The sequence below is a fragment of the Aplidium turbinatum genome, chromosome 8 (assembly GCF_918807975.1).
Source record: "Aplidium turbinatum chromosome 8, kaAplTurb1.1, whole genome shotgun sequence".
Classification (NCBI taxonomy): domain Eukaryota; kingdom Metazoa; phylum Chordata; class Ascidiacea; order Aplousobranchia; family Polyclinidae; genus Aplidium; species Aplidium turbinatum.
This window is the reverse complement of record NC_137479.1, coordinates 3,962,315-3,977,219: the sequence shown is the minus strand read 5'-3', so window position 1 is coordinate 3,977,219 and position 14,905 is coordinate 3,962,315. Positions and strand designations below refer to the sequence as shown.

General features: G+C 40.4%; 1 protein-coding gene across 1 annotated transcript; it reads right to left on the bottom strand.

Annotated features, from left to right (window-relative positions):
* Positions 1-362: 362 nt before the first annotated feature.
* Positions 363-14,404, bottom strand: LOC145775727 (acyloxyacyl hydrolase-like). Its single transcript, XM_082587086.1, has 8 exons — positions 14,315-14,404; positions 13,449-13,592; positions 12,420-12,489; positions 12,001-12,229; positions 11,603-11,761; positions 3,945-4,077; positions 3,204-3,300; positions 363-744 (listed from the first exon to the last, which is right to left on the bottom strand). Exons 1-8 carry the CDS (start codon positions 14,363-14,365, stop codon positions 539-541), a joined length of 1,089 nt encoding a protein of 362 aa, XP_082443212.1. The 5' UTR covers positions 14,366-14,404; the 3' UTR covers positions 363-538.
* Between the last annotated feature and the right edge of the window lie 501 nt (positions 14,405-14,905).

Below are 14,905 nucleotides of genomic sequence, written 5' to 3'. Positions count from 1 at the left end.
ACCGGGCTTAAGCAAGATACTTGAGGCTATTTTTAAGGTTAATGGATGAAAGTTTGGAAGAGGCATCGATTGAACGAACTTCTAGAATAGGGAATATAAAAAGCTCTCATTTCTTGCCAATAATATACCTTGCTTCATGGGCCAAAGAGATGTCTTGCAAAGAGACTTTGTACGCCATGACCACTCGCTGTGGAGTAGGCTATCCGAATGTTCTGTTTTATTATTTTCTGTTTTTATCCCAATACGCCCCACTTGCTTAATATAACAAGTAGTTTAGTTCGTGTTGTAATGGCGCAGTTCTTGGCTTGTAGTTAAAGCAATTTTATCTGATTCAAGATAGCCAGCAGTCAACAGTAGTAAATATTTTTCATATTTTCTTGACATACAGCACCATAATACAGGATACGAGATCACATATTTGAGCCAATGTACAGTATTCCCCACTCGATTACAGTTTTGCACCACCATTACACAGCGTTGTTTTAACGTCTGTATAACTTTACACAGACATCAAATTATTAAGAAGACAACCAGTGCTTCAATATCCGCCTTGCTGTCCAAACATTTTCGATATTTTCTCGTTGTTAGGATTCACTTTACCGATGACGTCAGGAAAACTACTAACAAGTAGATCGTACATGTACCCTGCAGTTAACGCTTGGCCAACTTGGGAGGGGTGAAACCCATCGACAGGTTCGATAACTTCCCAGTCTTGCCCTCCTTTGGCACGCCAATCATCCATGACTGCATCACAAAAAGAATGATCTCAAAAACATGGAACCGTGTTACGGATGACAAAATCCTTCAACAATTTAACACTCATAGCAGTTGATTAAGAAAAGTAGTTATCACATAACCAACCATACAGTATCAATTCAGTGGCTGCTCGCCACCTGCCCAAACATCTAGACCGAGTCGCCGTCACTGCTCAAGGGTGGTAGCCTAAAAGACAGAGCCCCTTGACCCTTGGAGTGGCGAAGAAGGTTCATACGCAGAAGAGGTATATCTTTATCCTCTAACCAGAGATGGGCAAGATCAAGATCAAGATCACCAAGAATAGGTGATCTTGAAGATCAAGATCAAGATCACCAAACTAAGTGATCTTGAAGATCAAGATCAAGATCAAGATCGTGATCTTGAAGATCAAGATCACTTTCAAGATCATTTTTTGTGTACTTGAAAAAAAAATGAAGTTTTTGGTCAATGATGTTGCAAAAAATAGTTACTATACTGTATATAAGCAACCCGGGTAAAGGTATATAGTTGGTATTGCTAACTTTTACTTTTAACTACTCGATCGCTGGCCTAAGAATTGTAATGAGTTAGTGAGTGTTGCTATTAGGCCTATCAATTGTTGACGTAGTTTGCGTAGAATCGCAACGTCACCCCAAGGCCGAGGTTAATTACAATAGTAGCCTACTGAAAAAGCAATTAGTTTTATGCTTTTTATTTATAATAAATAAATAATAATAAAGTTTAACTGCATCATTTTTTACCAAATTTTTGTCTGGTTTATGTTGGAGTTTTTATTCGTGTTACTAAGTTGTTTTAACTTTCACTGTGTTATGTCAATGTTTATGGCACCATTTACCCATCTGGCAACCTTGATACTGTTGTCTGCTATCAAAAAAGTTCCAGAGGTTTGCGGTCAAACAAACCGCTCCATACTCAGACCGTAAACAAGTCTTGGTCTGGTTGATTTGCTGCAATAAACCACTTTACATGACCAAAGTCGGCTAGAGTCCAGATTTTTTAACACCGCCATTCTACACTTTTGAAACATCTAAAATTGGGTCAAAGAAAGCAAACATTTCTTTAAAATTCACACATGGAAATTGTGAACAAAGTTAAATCATTTTTTATTATACGTCAACATAAAGTACACGGAAGTTGACTTATTTATTATGACCAACACCGAAAACTTTTTCAATTTTGAAATGGCAACACTGACCAGATTAGATGGAGATTTTAAATCGTCCTTTGTTCGACACATACCAGATTAGCAGTGGCTTAATGTTAGTAGTCGCCACTAACTACTTTGTACAGTACAAGTTTTAAAAAAATGCCTCTATCTAGGAAGTAAAGTTTAATTTTAAAGTGATCTTGATCTTATTGTTCTTCAAGATCAAGATCACACAAAAAAAAGTGATCTTAGATCAAGATCAAGATCACCAAAAAAAAAGTGATCTTGAAGATCAAGATCAAGATCACGATCTTGATCTTCAAGATCACTTGTGATCTTCAAGATCAAGATCACGCCCATCTCTGCCTCTAACTGAGAAAGCCTTGCTGTTTTAATTTCGTAATTTTCCAGATTAAGATGTAAGCCAGAAATAAGAGAATGGTAAGTTGTGGCAAATACAAAAGCAGAAATCACAAAATTTTTAAGTGGAAAAAGGAAAAAAAATTGAGATGGAATGGAAGATTTATAGAATGAAATGGAATAAAATCTTAGGATGGAAGATGAAAAAAAAACGCCCACCTTTCCATCCCATATCATGCTAATTAGGCCGGTCTCAAGAATTTGAGGACTTGAGTTGGCAGAAAGAAAAGAATTCACGATGCCGATACTTCATAAGCGATGACAACACGCAAAATGATTTCAAGACAGATGTTATCTATTGATAGATGCTATATAATATTGCTGAGATAGTATCCGCAGATTTGTAACGATTTCAATAAATTGAATCTATAATATAGAGCTTAATATTCTGTAATCAAGGCAAATTTCCAAAGCGTCCTGGATCTAATTTATCTGAATCGTTTTGTCAAACGATTGCACATTGAATTTTAAATCAGATGATCCATTTTCAACCTCATAGAAACTTTTTTATGAATCCCAAGAAGCAAAGGCCTCCGTGTTTCAAACATCTGATATAAAATTGTAAGTATTGCACAAAAAAAAAGATGCTATTTGGTAGGCCTATTGGCAGGGCCGGATTTAGCTGATGGGGGGGCCCGGGGAACTTTTAGATCGAGGGGCCCCCATGCGAAAAACCACCTCTACGTCTACAGCAGCATTAATCCAGCACTGCACAGCATTTTTCAGAAACTTCAAAAGGCTGAAAGAAGAAAAATACAACACAAAATCACATTTTTTCCACGTAGGGGGCCTTTTAAAAGTCGGGGGGGGGGGGGGGGGGGGGGCGGGGCACCTGCACCCTCTGCCCCCCCCTAAATCCGAACCTGCCTATCGGTCTTACTTTGTTGTATGTCGTAATCGATGTAGACCATCTCGAATTGTTGAAACTTCATGGTTGCCGTGATGTTCTTCGCTTGAGCGCTAAGATTTGCAGCTCGCTAAACAGCAACACGTGAGTTTATTCTTGTAACTTTTTTTGTTAAATAAATCAACTTACAATTTTTGAAGCAAATGAAATTGCAATTTAACAAAGCATGTAACGCTAACAATAACATCAGTTATAGACAATAATATACAGTTATTATAAAATATTATCTGCAATCTTTTTTCAAACCTTCACCATAAACTGGATGTCAGGTTCAGCCATTTCCGCAAAGAGAAGTGAATTAATGTTTGGCCCTTTTCTATAGTAGGCTATGCGGCAAGTAGGTTTTTATTTGGAGCAAGGAGGAAAATCATCGTTTTTTTTAAGAAAAAATGCAAGAAAATATTGTGATAGCCTTTCTCAATGAAAAATTGGCTACATTTAATGGCAACGTCTCACGTCAGGCTGAGACAGCTAGACAATCCCAAACTTTATCAATTTTGCAACATCAGAAAGACTTCTAATAAATTGATCTTCCATGCAAATTTCAGAAACGTTTACCATCAACAATTCATTGCAATGGTTTCATGAATAGTATCGTTAATACATGAATAGTTAACACTAAGTTCAATTACGGATAAGATCGATCCCATATCTTAACTTAACCAGCAGCATTGGGTGACAATAGATAGGCTATTAATTTAACAACAATATTACTTGAGACGTGAAGTCTCTCATTGTGTGATTACTGTTCATCCAGCCAGTGCAAGGAGAGACTTCTAAGCAGTTGAGGTATGCATACAAGTCTTTGTATCGGACGTCACTGTTCAATTGGCCGATTGGATGCAATCTGAAAAGCATAAGCATAGACTTGTCATACGTGCGTCCTGTTTCAACCCGGACAATCCAGTTTTAAAGCTTTTTTCCCGGCGTACCGGTAAAATATATTTATTATAGGCATAATTACTAACAAGAACAATGTTTCATGAAACTTTAATCCATTGATTCTTTTTTTTGTAATTATTGCCTGCTGAATAAAAAGATCAAACACCAGCAGTTAAAGTACGGTATGTTGTCTTGTCCAAAGAACTATAGAAATCCGCTCCTCATTTTTTCGTAATGAAGAAGCTCTATGCCTCATGTATCCCAATGGATTGTCATGTAACTTGGTTTCAAAATGCTACCATCATTTGACATCATGTTTACGAAGTACCGTACAGTAAATAAACCTACATTAAGACGCACAGCTGGCTGGGTGGGGCACCGGTTCGATACCGCTCAAGAGCATCTGGCTGTAACTTTGACAGGACACTTTATAGCAAGGGTTTCAAACTCAAATTACTTTGAGGGCCAAATGAATACTTGTGAATTAATCCGAGAGCCGCAATACTTTGTGCATTGCAGAAAGTTAAGCCTATCTCCCTGGCCCGTTCCGCCATTTTAAACTTTGTGGACGGGTTACACCTCCCGGGTGCATCGCCACCCCAAAATCACTCCGTTCTCGCGCCGTGGGTGTAGCAGGCCGGTTCTTTGAAGTCTTCGACCTGGCTATGTTTATTGTGCTCTTCTCACCCTGTCATTTCGTTTGTAGTTGTGCGCTGTGGATGCTCATAAAACAGTTCATTGCCGTTCAATAAATAAATAGCACAGTAAGGACGCAAAAAGAGGTAGTAAGAACGCAGCAAGAGCATAAGATCGCACATAAAGAAATACTAGTAAGAACAAAGATAAAAACACTGTAAAAAATGCGAATGGAACGACTTGGATCCGGAGAGCAAAAATCTTGCAACCTACTCTCAAAAAGCGAAAAAAAATACAAAATCCTTGAAGAGCTAACTGCCACAAATAGGCTATCAAGGTTGTTATTGCGATAAGGCACAAGAAGTGAATAGGCAATGTGATTGTGATGCAATGCAACAATACGGGTTTCTCGCTTGTAATAAAATGGCGCAACAATAGACTAGCACTTGGACGTCATGAGAAGTTTGATCGGTATTTTCAGATTTTTTGAGCAATTTTAAAGTGAATAGTGAAGAAAAGCAAACTTTAATTGTTAACAAGTGAATAAAAAAATAACAGTTAACCTCTCAAGTACATGTAGCTCCACACAGAGTGAAATTTACATGCCTTTTGACTCTTGGTACACCCCTTCATTTTCTTTGAATTTTCATTGTTAATAATGGAAATTTCAAAAATGCATCGCGGGGCGCAGCCAAACGTCCTCGCGGGCCGCGTGTTTGAGACCCTTGCTTTATAGCAGGGGTGTGCAACCTTTGTTACAGGAAGGCCAGATATAAATAATTGGGTGAAACCGCGGGCCGCACGTTTATTTAACATATGATTTCTAGTAGTTGCAGGCACAAAAGAGTAGTTTTTCTTGTTATTCATGTTATTCTTATATTAGGGGTTATCTCCTTCCAGAAATGATGATGATGGCGTATGAGCGATGTTTCCAGGCTAGATTGGAGGGCAGGAAATCTTCAGCCACTCAGCAGTCTCGTCGTCCAGGATTCTCAGACCATGCGCACCGTGTGGAGGCCGGTGGATTAGGCAGTGGTGGATGACATGGTCTGCGGTCTGTTCCGTGGCACCACACTCGCATTCTGATGAAGGAGCCAGGCCCCACTTGTGCATGTCCGAACGAAAGCGGCCGACGCCAGTTCGCAGGCGGTTAAGCCTGACCCACGCAAGCCTTGCGAGGGACATCCCTGGTGGACGGGGATCGGCGTCGGGTATGAAGTCACGGAGCGTGGAGGTGTGATTTTGCCACTCCGTGTTCCACATGTGGTTCGTCCAGTGTGCCGCACTTAAATCAAGTTCTTCTGCGTTCTTAAGGAGTTGTTGTGCGGCAGGCACAAATGGGCGTCTTGATTTCAACCGCTGCTTTATAGGTGGTGGTCTCTTGAGTGTTGCATGGAGGAGATGGTCGGGGTCCAAAGCGCGGCGAGCGAGAGAAATCGTGGCTCCTTTACGGCGTAGCTCAGCGGGTTGGATGCCTGCTAGGATGGGTAGACAGTCCGTTGGAGTGGGACGCAGGCATCCAGTCACAGTACGCAGTGCGTCGTTGATGGCGGTATCAATCTGGTGGGTGTGAGAACTACGACACCAGACCGGCGCGCAGTACTCAGCGGTAGAATGAACAAGGGCTAGGGTAGCTGTACGAAGAGTTTCAGCACCAGCTCCCCAGCCGGAACCCGCCAATCGCCTCAAAAGTGCGACGCGTGTAGATAGTTTTTTGCGCAGTGACTTCAAGTGCCGGCGGTACGTGAGTGACCTGTCCAGGGTTATGCCGAGGTATGTAGGTTCGGCACAGTATGGCAGGCGTTCCCCATCAATCTTGATGTTTATCTCACGCTGTGCCTCCCGGTTGTTAAGGTGGAAGGCCGCCGACACTGTCTTTGACTTGCTGAGCTGTAGCTTCCATTTCTGGAGGTACGCTGATAGTGTTTGCATGTCTTGGCTGAGGTTCCTCTCCACTGACTGCCAGTTTCCTGCTGAGTGCAGGAGTGCCAGGTCGTCTGCGTAAGCATATTTCCTGGAGATGGTGGGGGGCAAGTCGTAGGTGTATATGTTGAACAGGAGAGGAGCCAAGACTGAGCCCTGTGGGACGCCGTTTTTAAGTCGGCGTAGTCTGCTTCGACGACCGCTACTGGTTGTGAGGGTAAAACTGCGGTTTTGCACAAGATCCATCATCATATGGACCATGTGTCTGTCAGGGAGCAGACGGAGTAACTTGCAGGTAAGGCCGCTATGCCATACGGTGTCATAGGCAGCCGTGAGATCAACAAACACGGCGCCAGCCTTCTTCTTAGCCGAGAAGCTGTCCTCAATGTCTTGGGTCATAAGTGTGACCTGATCTACGGTTGATCGTCCGTGTCGGAAACCAGCTTGTTCACGGGGGAGCTGCGGATCTATTATTGGTTCGACACGGGCGTAGATGAGTCTCTCGAGGATCTTGAAGGGGATGCAGAGCAGTGAGATTGGACGGTAACTCTTCGGGTCCCCTGGGGGCTTCTTCGGCTTAGGGACTGCAACCACAAGGGCTCTTCTCCAGATTCTGGGAATTCTCAGGTGGCGCAAACAGCAGGAAAGGAAGTCTTTTAACCAGGACTTTAAGGAGGCAGCAGCATGGAGTATCAACTCCGGGCATAGGTGGTCCAGAAATAGTAAGTTAGGACGCATAAATTTCTGAAGAAAACTGCTATTCAAATTTATTGTCACACTGTCTTTAAACGAGCTCAGTGAGAAGTTTGCTGCTGGCTTCTTTTCCTGACGGCTTTTTCCAAATTTACTTTAATGGAAGTGATCGCAATTCGAAGTCCATTTTCCAAGTGTTGGTCTGTCAGAACCGATCAATATGGAGATTTCATGACGACCGTTTTAGAAAAAAATGTTCGCACAAATACGTTGAGCCAAAAAGTGCCATTTTTTAAGCCATGGATTTTTGAAATGTGGAAAGTCATCTTAGTTGAAATGTTTTCGGTAAAAATCGCCAAAATTCATTTTTAAATACTTTGCTTTCAAATCCTTTTTCTCTTCAAGATCAATCAGTTCAAGTTGGATATCAGCTGGTGCTTTGTCAATGTCCGTGTTGAATGGCGAAGAGAATATATCAAACAAATGTTCATGAGATTTGAAGTCCTTGAAACGAGCCAAAAATTCATACAACAATTTTTCAAATTTAGTTTTCTTCTCTGGATGCATTCCATAGTCTCTCAAAGTTGGAAAGTGGAAAAGATGTCCTGTCTGTATGTGAGCTTTCCAAAGTCGTACTTTGTTCATAATGCCTTTTATGTGACTGTCACGATTTCTTTCTATCTCTTACCAGGAAAAAGACTTGGAAAGGTTCAATGACGTAGTTTAATGGGTCAAACCGAAAAGCAGTCAATTAAATGTCGAATAATTCTACTAGTGGAATGATAATCTGACTTCTTGAAGAACTTTAACGAACGGCTTCTCAAATAACTCTAACTTCGAACACAATTTATATCAGCACCAATTCTCATCTACTTGTATTCAATTACTTCAAGTCTCAATCACCAATAATTTCTGCATCAACTACCAATCCACAACTCATAGCACAACTCTCATAATCAACTCATAATAATAATAATCATAAACATTACACAAACTACACCACTATTTATAGTTGGTTGTTCAGTCCAGTAACTTCGAGAAGGTTACGTAAGGTTACATCAGAAAGAACCATTGTTCTATCAAGCAGCATTTAAATGTAAACAACAGAAGTCTCTAGAATGTCACGTAGGAAAAATGATTCCAGAAAACACATTTTACATAATACAGATTTCGTAATCAGAGGTTACTTCAGGTCATAATCGATAATAACACATCGCACCAGAATTCCATAATGAAACAGCACATTCTGTCAAGACGCAAAGCAGCCCGACGCGAGGCCTTGCACATTGATTGTGACATACGCCCCTACTTAGAATACAAGCCCCCCCTTAGAATATTGTTGCAAACAATATAACAACACATTCAATACAAAACACACCACAAAACAATTAATTACTCAATAAAACAGTTCTCATAAGTCCATCGTTGCATGATCTACCAACGATAGCTTTTCTTAAAACAATAGTCACGTTTACTGTGAAAGTTTCCATCGTCCTCAATGTCTTCAATGCATCGGCGAGCGAGATGACCCATCTTCTTACATCGGAAACACCTCCTGTCCGGACGGTCCTTGGCGAGATGACCTTCTTTATGACAGTTGTAGCAAGCCTTTTCATCAAAAGGGCAGCTCCTGGCTATGTGTCCAATCTCCCCACATCGGTAGCAGTGGTTGTCACGGCAACGTCTGTTTTCCGAATGTCCGCCGTCAGCAACGCACTCCCTGGCGAAGTGTCCGCGTCTACCGCATCTATAGCAAACTCCAAATGGTCGTCGCTTGCCTCTTCTCGGTTCTTCGCGCTCATTGTATCCATGACCGTGAGATCGTCGCTGATTATCTGCAGAACAATCTCGAGCAAAGTGACCATTCTTGCCACAAGAATAACAAGTAACTTCATAATTTCTCTCAATAACATTTCCGATTATAAGATCAACTAAAGAGTTTTGTAAACATAACGCTTTCACAGTCCCATTACAATACGGAGTTTCGATATATATCCTCGCTAACGGTCCTTGGATTGAAGTGTTATTTATCGACATCACAATTCCAGTTTTTCCCGTTAACTGACTGTCTTTAACCAAATCTCTCCTCACCATTATAGCCTACTCGTAGAACCAGAATCACGTAAAACTTTTACCTTTTTGTTTCCAACTTTTCCATCCACTACTGGCAGGTAATCTTCAGGTATTAATTTTCCGCAAACATCTTCATCCGGTTTCTCCTCCTTAAACGCTAGTTCAGGAATCATTAACGCACAACCGCATCGATAAACGTCCGTGTCTTTATCTTTTCCAGACTGATTGGATCGGGAAAACGACTTGTCCTTGCATTCCTTCGCTTCGTGTCCTTGCCTATTGCAACGATTGCACCACTTCCTCGATTCCTGATGATTTCTTTTAGTCTTCTTCCGGCAGTTAACAGCCTTATGACCTAAGCCATTACAATTAAAACAACGTAGGCTACTTCTCTTGGAACCGCACCTCCTTTAAAATTATTTGTTTGCTCTTCGTCATTATCGCATGACAACGTTTCTTCAGTCGACAACTTCTCATCATGAGCAACTAAGTACTGTTCTGCCACACTGGCTATTTCTTCTAGATTCTTTGGACTTCTCTCCATTAGATAAACAGACAGATCTTTTGAACATGAATCTGTGAATTGTTCCTTAACTATAAGGTTTGCCAATTCGTCCAATGATTGATCGGCCCTCGAAAGTTGAAAACATTTTACCAAAAAGTTTCTTAGACGTTCAATAAATTGACCTGGGCTTTCGTGTCGTTCAGGCTTTGCCTCACGGAATCTTTGACGGTATCAATGCTCGGTAAAATTGTATCGCTTTAACAGAGCTAACTTCAACCTGTCGTAGTTCATGGCCTCTTCTTGCGAAAGTCTTGAATATACATCAAGAGCTTGTCCCGATAATAACATGCTTAGCTGGGTAGCCCACGTCGACTTCTCCAATTTGGCTATTGTAGCATATCTTTCAAATCTTAACAAATAACTATCCAACTCATCTTTTTCTTCAACAAATGATGGCAAATCTGGGCGTCTAACTTGCGCCACAAAAACATCTCGAGCATTATCATTTATCAAGTTTTAACTTTTCCAATTCATATTGCGCTCTTCTTTCTTCTGCTTCGCGTTGCGCCCGATTTTCTTCGGCTTCTGCTTCGCGTTGCGCCCTATTCTCTTCTGCTTCAGCTTCACGCTGTGCTCGTTTTTCTTCAGCTTCAAGTTGTGCTCGCTTCTCCTCAGCTTCAAGTTCTGCTTTCCTTACTTCACGAGCAGCTCTTCTATCTTCTCTTTCGTCAGCTTCTCGCTGAGCTTTTTGGTCCATTATCTTGTGATACTCTTCCATCACAAACTGAGACTTCTCATTACCAGTCAGCCCCATTCGTTCAGCCATGCTCCCTAAGTCTTCAATCATCTCATGTTTGATCGTATCCGGCATTTTGACAACTTGTTGTTGATTTATTATTCTTTCAATAAATCCTTCGGTATTCTTCGGTTTTTCGGTATTCCCGGACGAGCCCCCAGAATGTCACGATTTCTTTCTATCTCTTACCAGGAAAAAGACTTGGAAAGGTTCAATGACGTAGTTTAATGGGTCAAACCGAAAAGCAGTCAATTAAATGTCGAATAATTCTACTAGTGGAATGATAATCTGACTTCTTGAAGAACTTTAACGAACGGCTTCTCAAATAACTCTAACTTCGAACACAATTTATATCAGCACCAATTCTCATCTACTTGTATTCAATTACTTCAAGTCTCAATCACCAATAATTTCTGCATCAACTACCAATCCACAACTCATAGCACAACTCTCACAACAACAGAAGGTGCGAAATCTGCAATATTCCACTCCACAATGAATTGTTCAAACGTACCAGACTAAACTAAATTACCGTATAAACATGTTTCGCGGGCCGCACACAATTCAAAATTGGCACATCTTCGCGGCCACATAATTTTTCTTCGCGGGCCACATTTGGCCCGCGGGCCGCACGTTACACACCCCTGCTTTATAGCATGCTTGACGATGAACATGAAGATTGGTTTATTTTGCCTTCTCATTAATTAATTTAATTTTAATTTACATCTTTAACAAATACCGCAAGTTGGGATGCGACTGCTGCATTGCAAAGGAGTTTTAAGTAAATTTCTCGTCGCTATAATTTCAAAAATATGCAGAATCGTTATAGACATTTTTGCTGATAGATTTAAAGTTATTGTAGACCTTTCACTCATCGTGTTCCAGAGGATTCTGCCATCTGCCAGGCCTGATATGATTACTTTGCTTCCCCGAGGAAGAGTAGTGTTGAGATAGTTCAGCGTTGTTATCATGTTGGATCTGTACTCTGGTACTGTCGTCATATGAGCAATTGTATCAGGGTGCCTGCAGAGAACATACCAGATCAACAGCTAGGCTACCATTAACATCATATGGCAAAGAAAGTAGCCTACTAATTTGGGTAACTTGAAGATTATAGAAGTAGAGCTGGGAGCATTAAAAATGGACAATACAGCACCTATGTTTTGTCTTTGCAAACAGGAAATTATGCGGCCAGTTTGGAACAGTCTCACATTGCTGCAATATCTAAATAGTTAAAAGTCATCTAAGAAGGAAAATCTCACCCATTGCACACGTCATTTCCAATCAATGCCAAGACAACAATAAGGGGATTGTCGGTCGTTCTATTGCGCGACAATCCGTGCATTGTAGTGTGCATGTTTCCAGAATCTGCTCCATTCACAGCAATGTTTTGATAATCCCGATGGATGCATCGGTTGTCCTTCAAGACTTTCTGATACAGTGAATCCACAGGGCCATCGATAGAGTGAGGCCATTGGTTAGGTGTGAATGCTTTAAAAAAGTTTGGAACTGATTATTCAGCAGGTTGGGATAATTTCATGTTAAAAATTTAGCAAATTTGATTTCGTTTTTAAAAATACAGCATGACCATTTAACAAAACTAGCATTTAAACTGGCTTACTTTTCTTTTGCTCGTTAAACACTAAGTCAAATAGTTTTTAACATCACCTATAAAACTTACCGGAAACAGCAGAAAGTTGAGGCCAATCAAATTCATTTTCTAAAATCATCAGGATATCACTGAATGTTTCCTAAACAATATTTTCTTATTTCTGTGCACACAATTCCAGGCACACACACTCAAGAGTGTAGTTAATACTTTTAATATTGAATATTTTTAACATGTTGTAAATGCGATGAGGAAGTGAGCTTTCAATTGTCTCGGGAACTATTCTGAACAAGCCGCTTTTATGCGGTGAACTGCGCCTTCCATGATCGTCATAGAAATGAATAAAAATAATAATAAACAGAAAAGGATTTATTTTTAATTGTTTTGGTGCAAATACGCTATACCGAACGTAAACAATGAGCCCAGACAGCAAAATTCGCATTTCAACGTCTGCAGACGTTGAATCAATGTAAAACTGACGGATATTGCTGTCTGGGAGACGATGTTGGATGAACTTCCAAACGTTTAAACAAGATTTGTCTTTTTAGAAGATAGTTCAACAGCAATCTAACGCAAACAACGCAATAGATAGGCTACCGAGTTTCTACAACTCACAGTTTCTACATTGATGGTTTCTTCAATGTCTTGCTCAGCGAAACTCGATCATCGTTATAAATATGGCGGCATTTGATATGACAACGCCATCGCATTCATCTTTTTAAAATGTTACTTGCCGTTATGGGGTTTTATTTTGATGTTTTATCACAAAATGAAACCAAAATTGATTTCTAGTTTGTTTGTCCGATTACTTCGCAGAAGTTGTTCACAATGTAAAATCCAATACAGCAAATCAGTCGTTTTGTACATTGATTCAACGTCTGCAGACGTTGAATCAACGTGAAAAATTGCTCATTTGTTGACTGGGAAGCGATTGTTGTCTTTAGAACGGCAGTGGCAATAGCTCAACAAATTTTTTTTTTATTTCTTTAAATAAATAGATGGTGGATTAATAGATACAGTAGGCTACGTCGCGAGTTTCCTACTAACTAATGAGATGCTTTCAAGAAAATTCAATGCGTCTTTCGAAGGTTTATCACTTACCTTGGTGTAAGATTCCACCATGAAATACTCTGGAGGAATGTGGAAGTGTGCTCCGGCTGAATCTCCAAGTATGGCGAGTCCTCTTTGATTGTTCTTCGAGCAAAACATTTCCTCGTATGACATTCCAGTGCTTGGATCAGATCCCTTTGTCAACAGAAGCATGACAAGTGTGCTCGAAAACGGTATATGGAATAAAAAGCAACGTCATTGATTGATTGATTTGATCTTTATTCTCGTACTAAAAAGCTTCTTGAGGAGCTTATTCCTGACTGTTTCGCATACTTGTAGAGGCTTTGAACCACTGACGCAGGGCCGGCTACCGCGATTGACAGAGTGGAGTTTCCGAGAGTTGTTAAAGTGTTGTAGCCGGAAAATTATTCCATTTACTAGGTACCGCTAAATGGAAAGCAGTCCTGAGATGCGTTGCTCAAGCGCACACCCCGAGAGGCGAACCAGCGTCACTTGATCTTAAGTCTGGTGTGTAACCACTGACCTAACGAGGCGGACGATCATCCACATCATTGTTCAGTGATTGGTTGATTCAAATATATATCACTACTTCAATATCTGCAATGCTTTCTAGTTGGTAAGCAGCTTAACCCGCCAACCATGTTTTTCCTGATGCTCAACGGTACTCGGCTGATTAGTATCGTTAATTGCCGATCTACAGATGCACTTCGAAGATATTGGTTTTTGATAAAATAATCAGGTTATTAGAATAATCGGCTGCTTAAGACAATCCGCTATTGACTATTGCATTAAATAAATGAGCATTTATTTGTGCTTTTTGCTAACTATTTATTTGGGAGTAAATATTAGATTTGCATTTTTTTTACTGAACTCTTAAATTTTAAACAAAGACTTACATATATCCCATTACAATTGGAGTCGAATTCAGAATCTCGATTTAACGGCATTCTTCCAGGATAAACATCTTTTCTGCGATCGTTACAGTCTTTTCCACGCCAATCTGTGCCTCTCAATGTCTCAAAAGTGCTAAATGCGTCTCTGTCTGCATCTTGGATAGGAAGATGATCGCTGGAAAAGCTGCAAAGTCGCACAGTCTCATCAGTCATGTTGTTTCACCAAAAAAACGGCAATGGACCTTTCCTTAGAATTGATCGTAGCCTACCTCTTCACCTAAAGTCCTACGCAAAAATCTGACTGTTCATCTAATGCCAATTAATTTTTGACAGCTGCAAAAGTACGTAAGTTACTGCAAAACTATCAGTTCTTGAGTGAAAACCGTATGTCTAATCATTTCCACCAAAATATATTATCACGTTAAAACAGATAGATAGACCAGCAACAGGTATCATTGTGACAAATGCGTAAAAAGAAAGATACCTTTTTGAAAAATAAATCTTTCTTGAAAAAATGTTAACCCTCAACATACCAAGCGGGGTCTCATAGGGACCCCAGAGGTGAATTTTTTTATCTCCCGCCTTACCTATAGC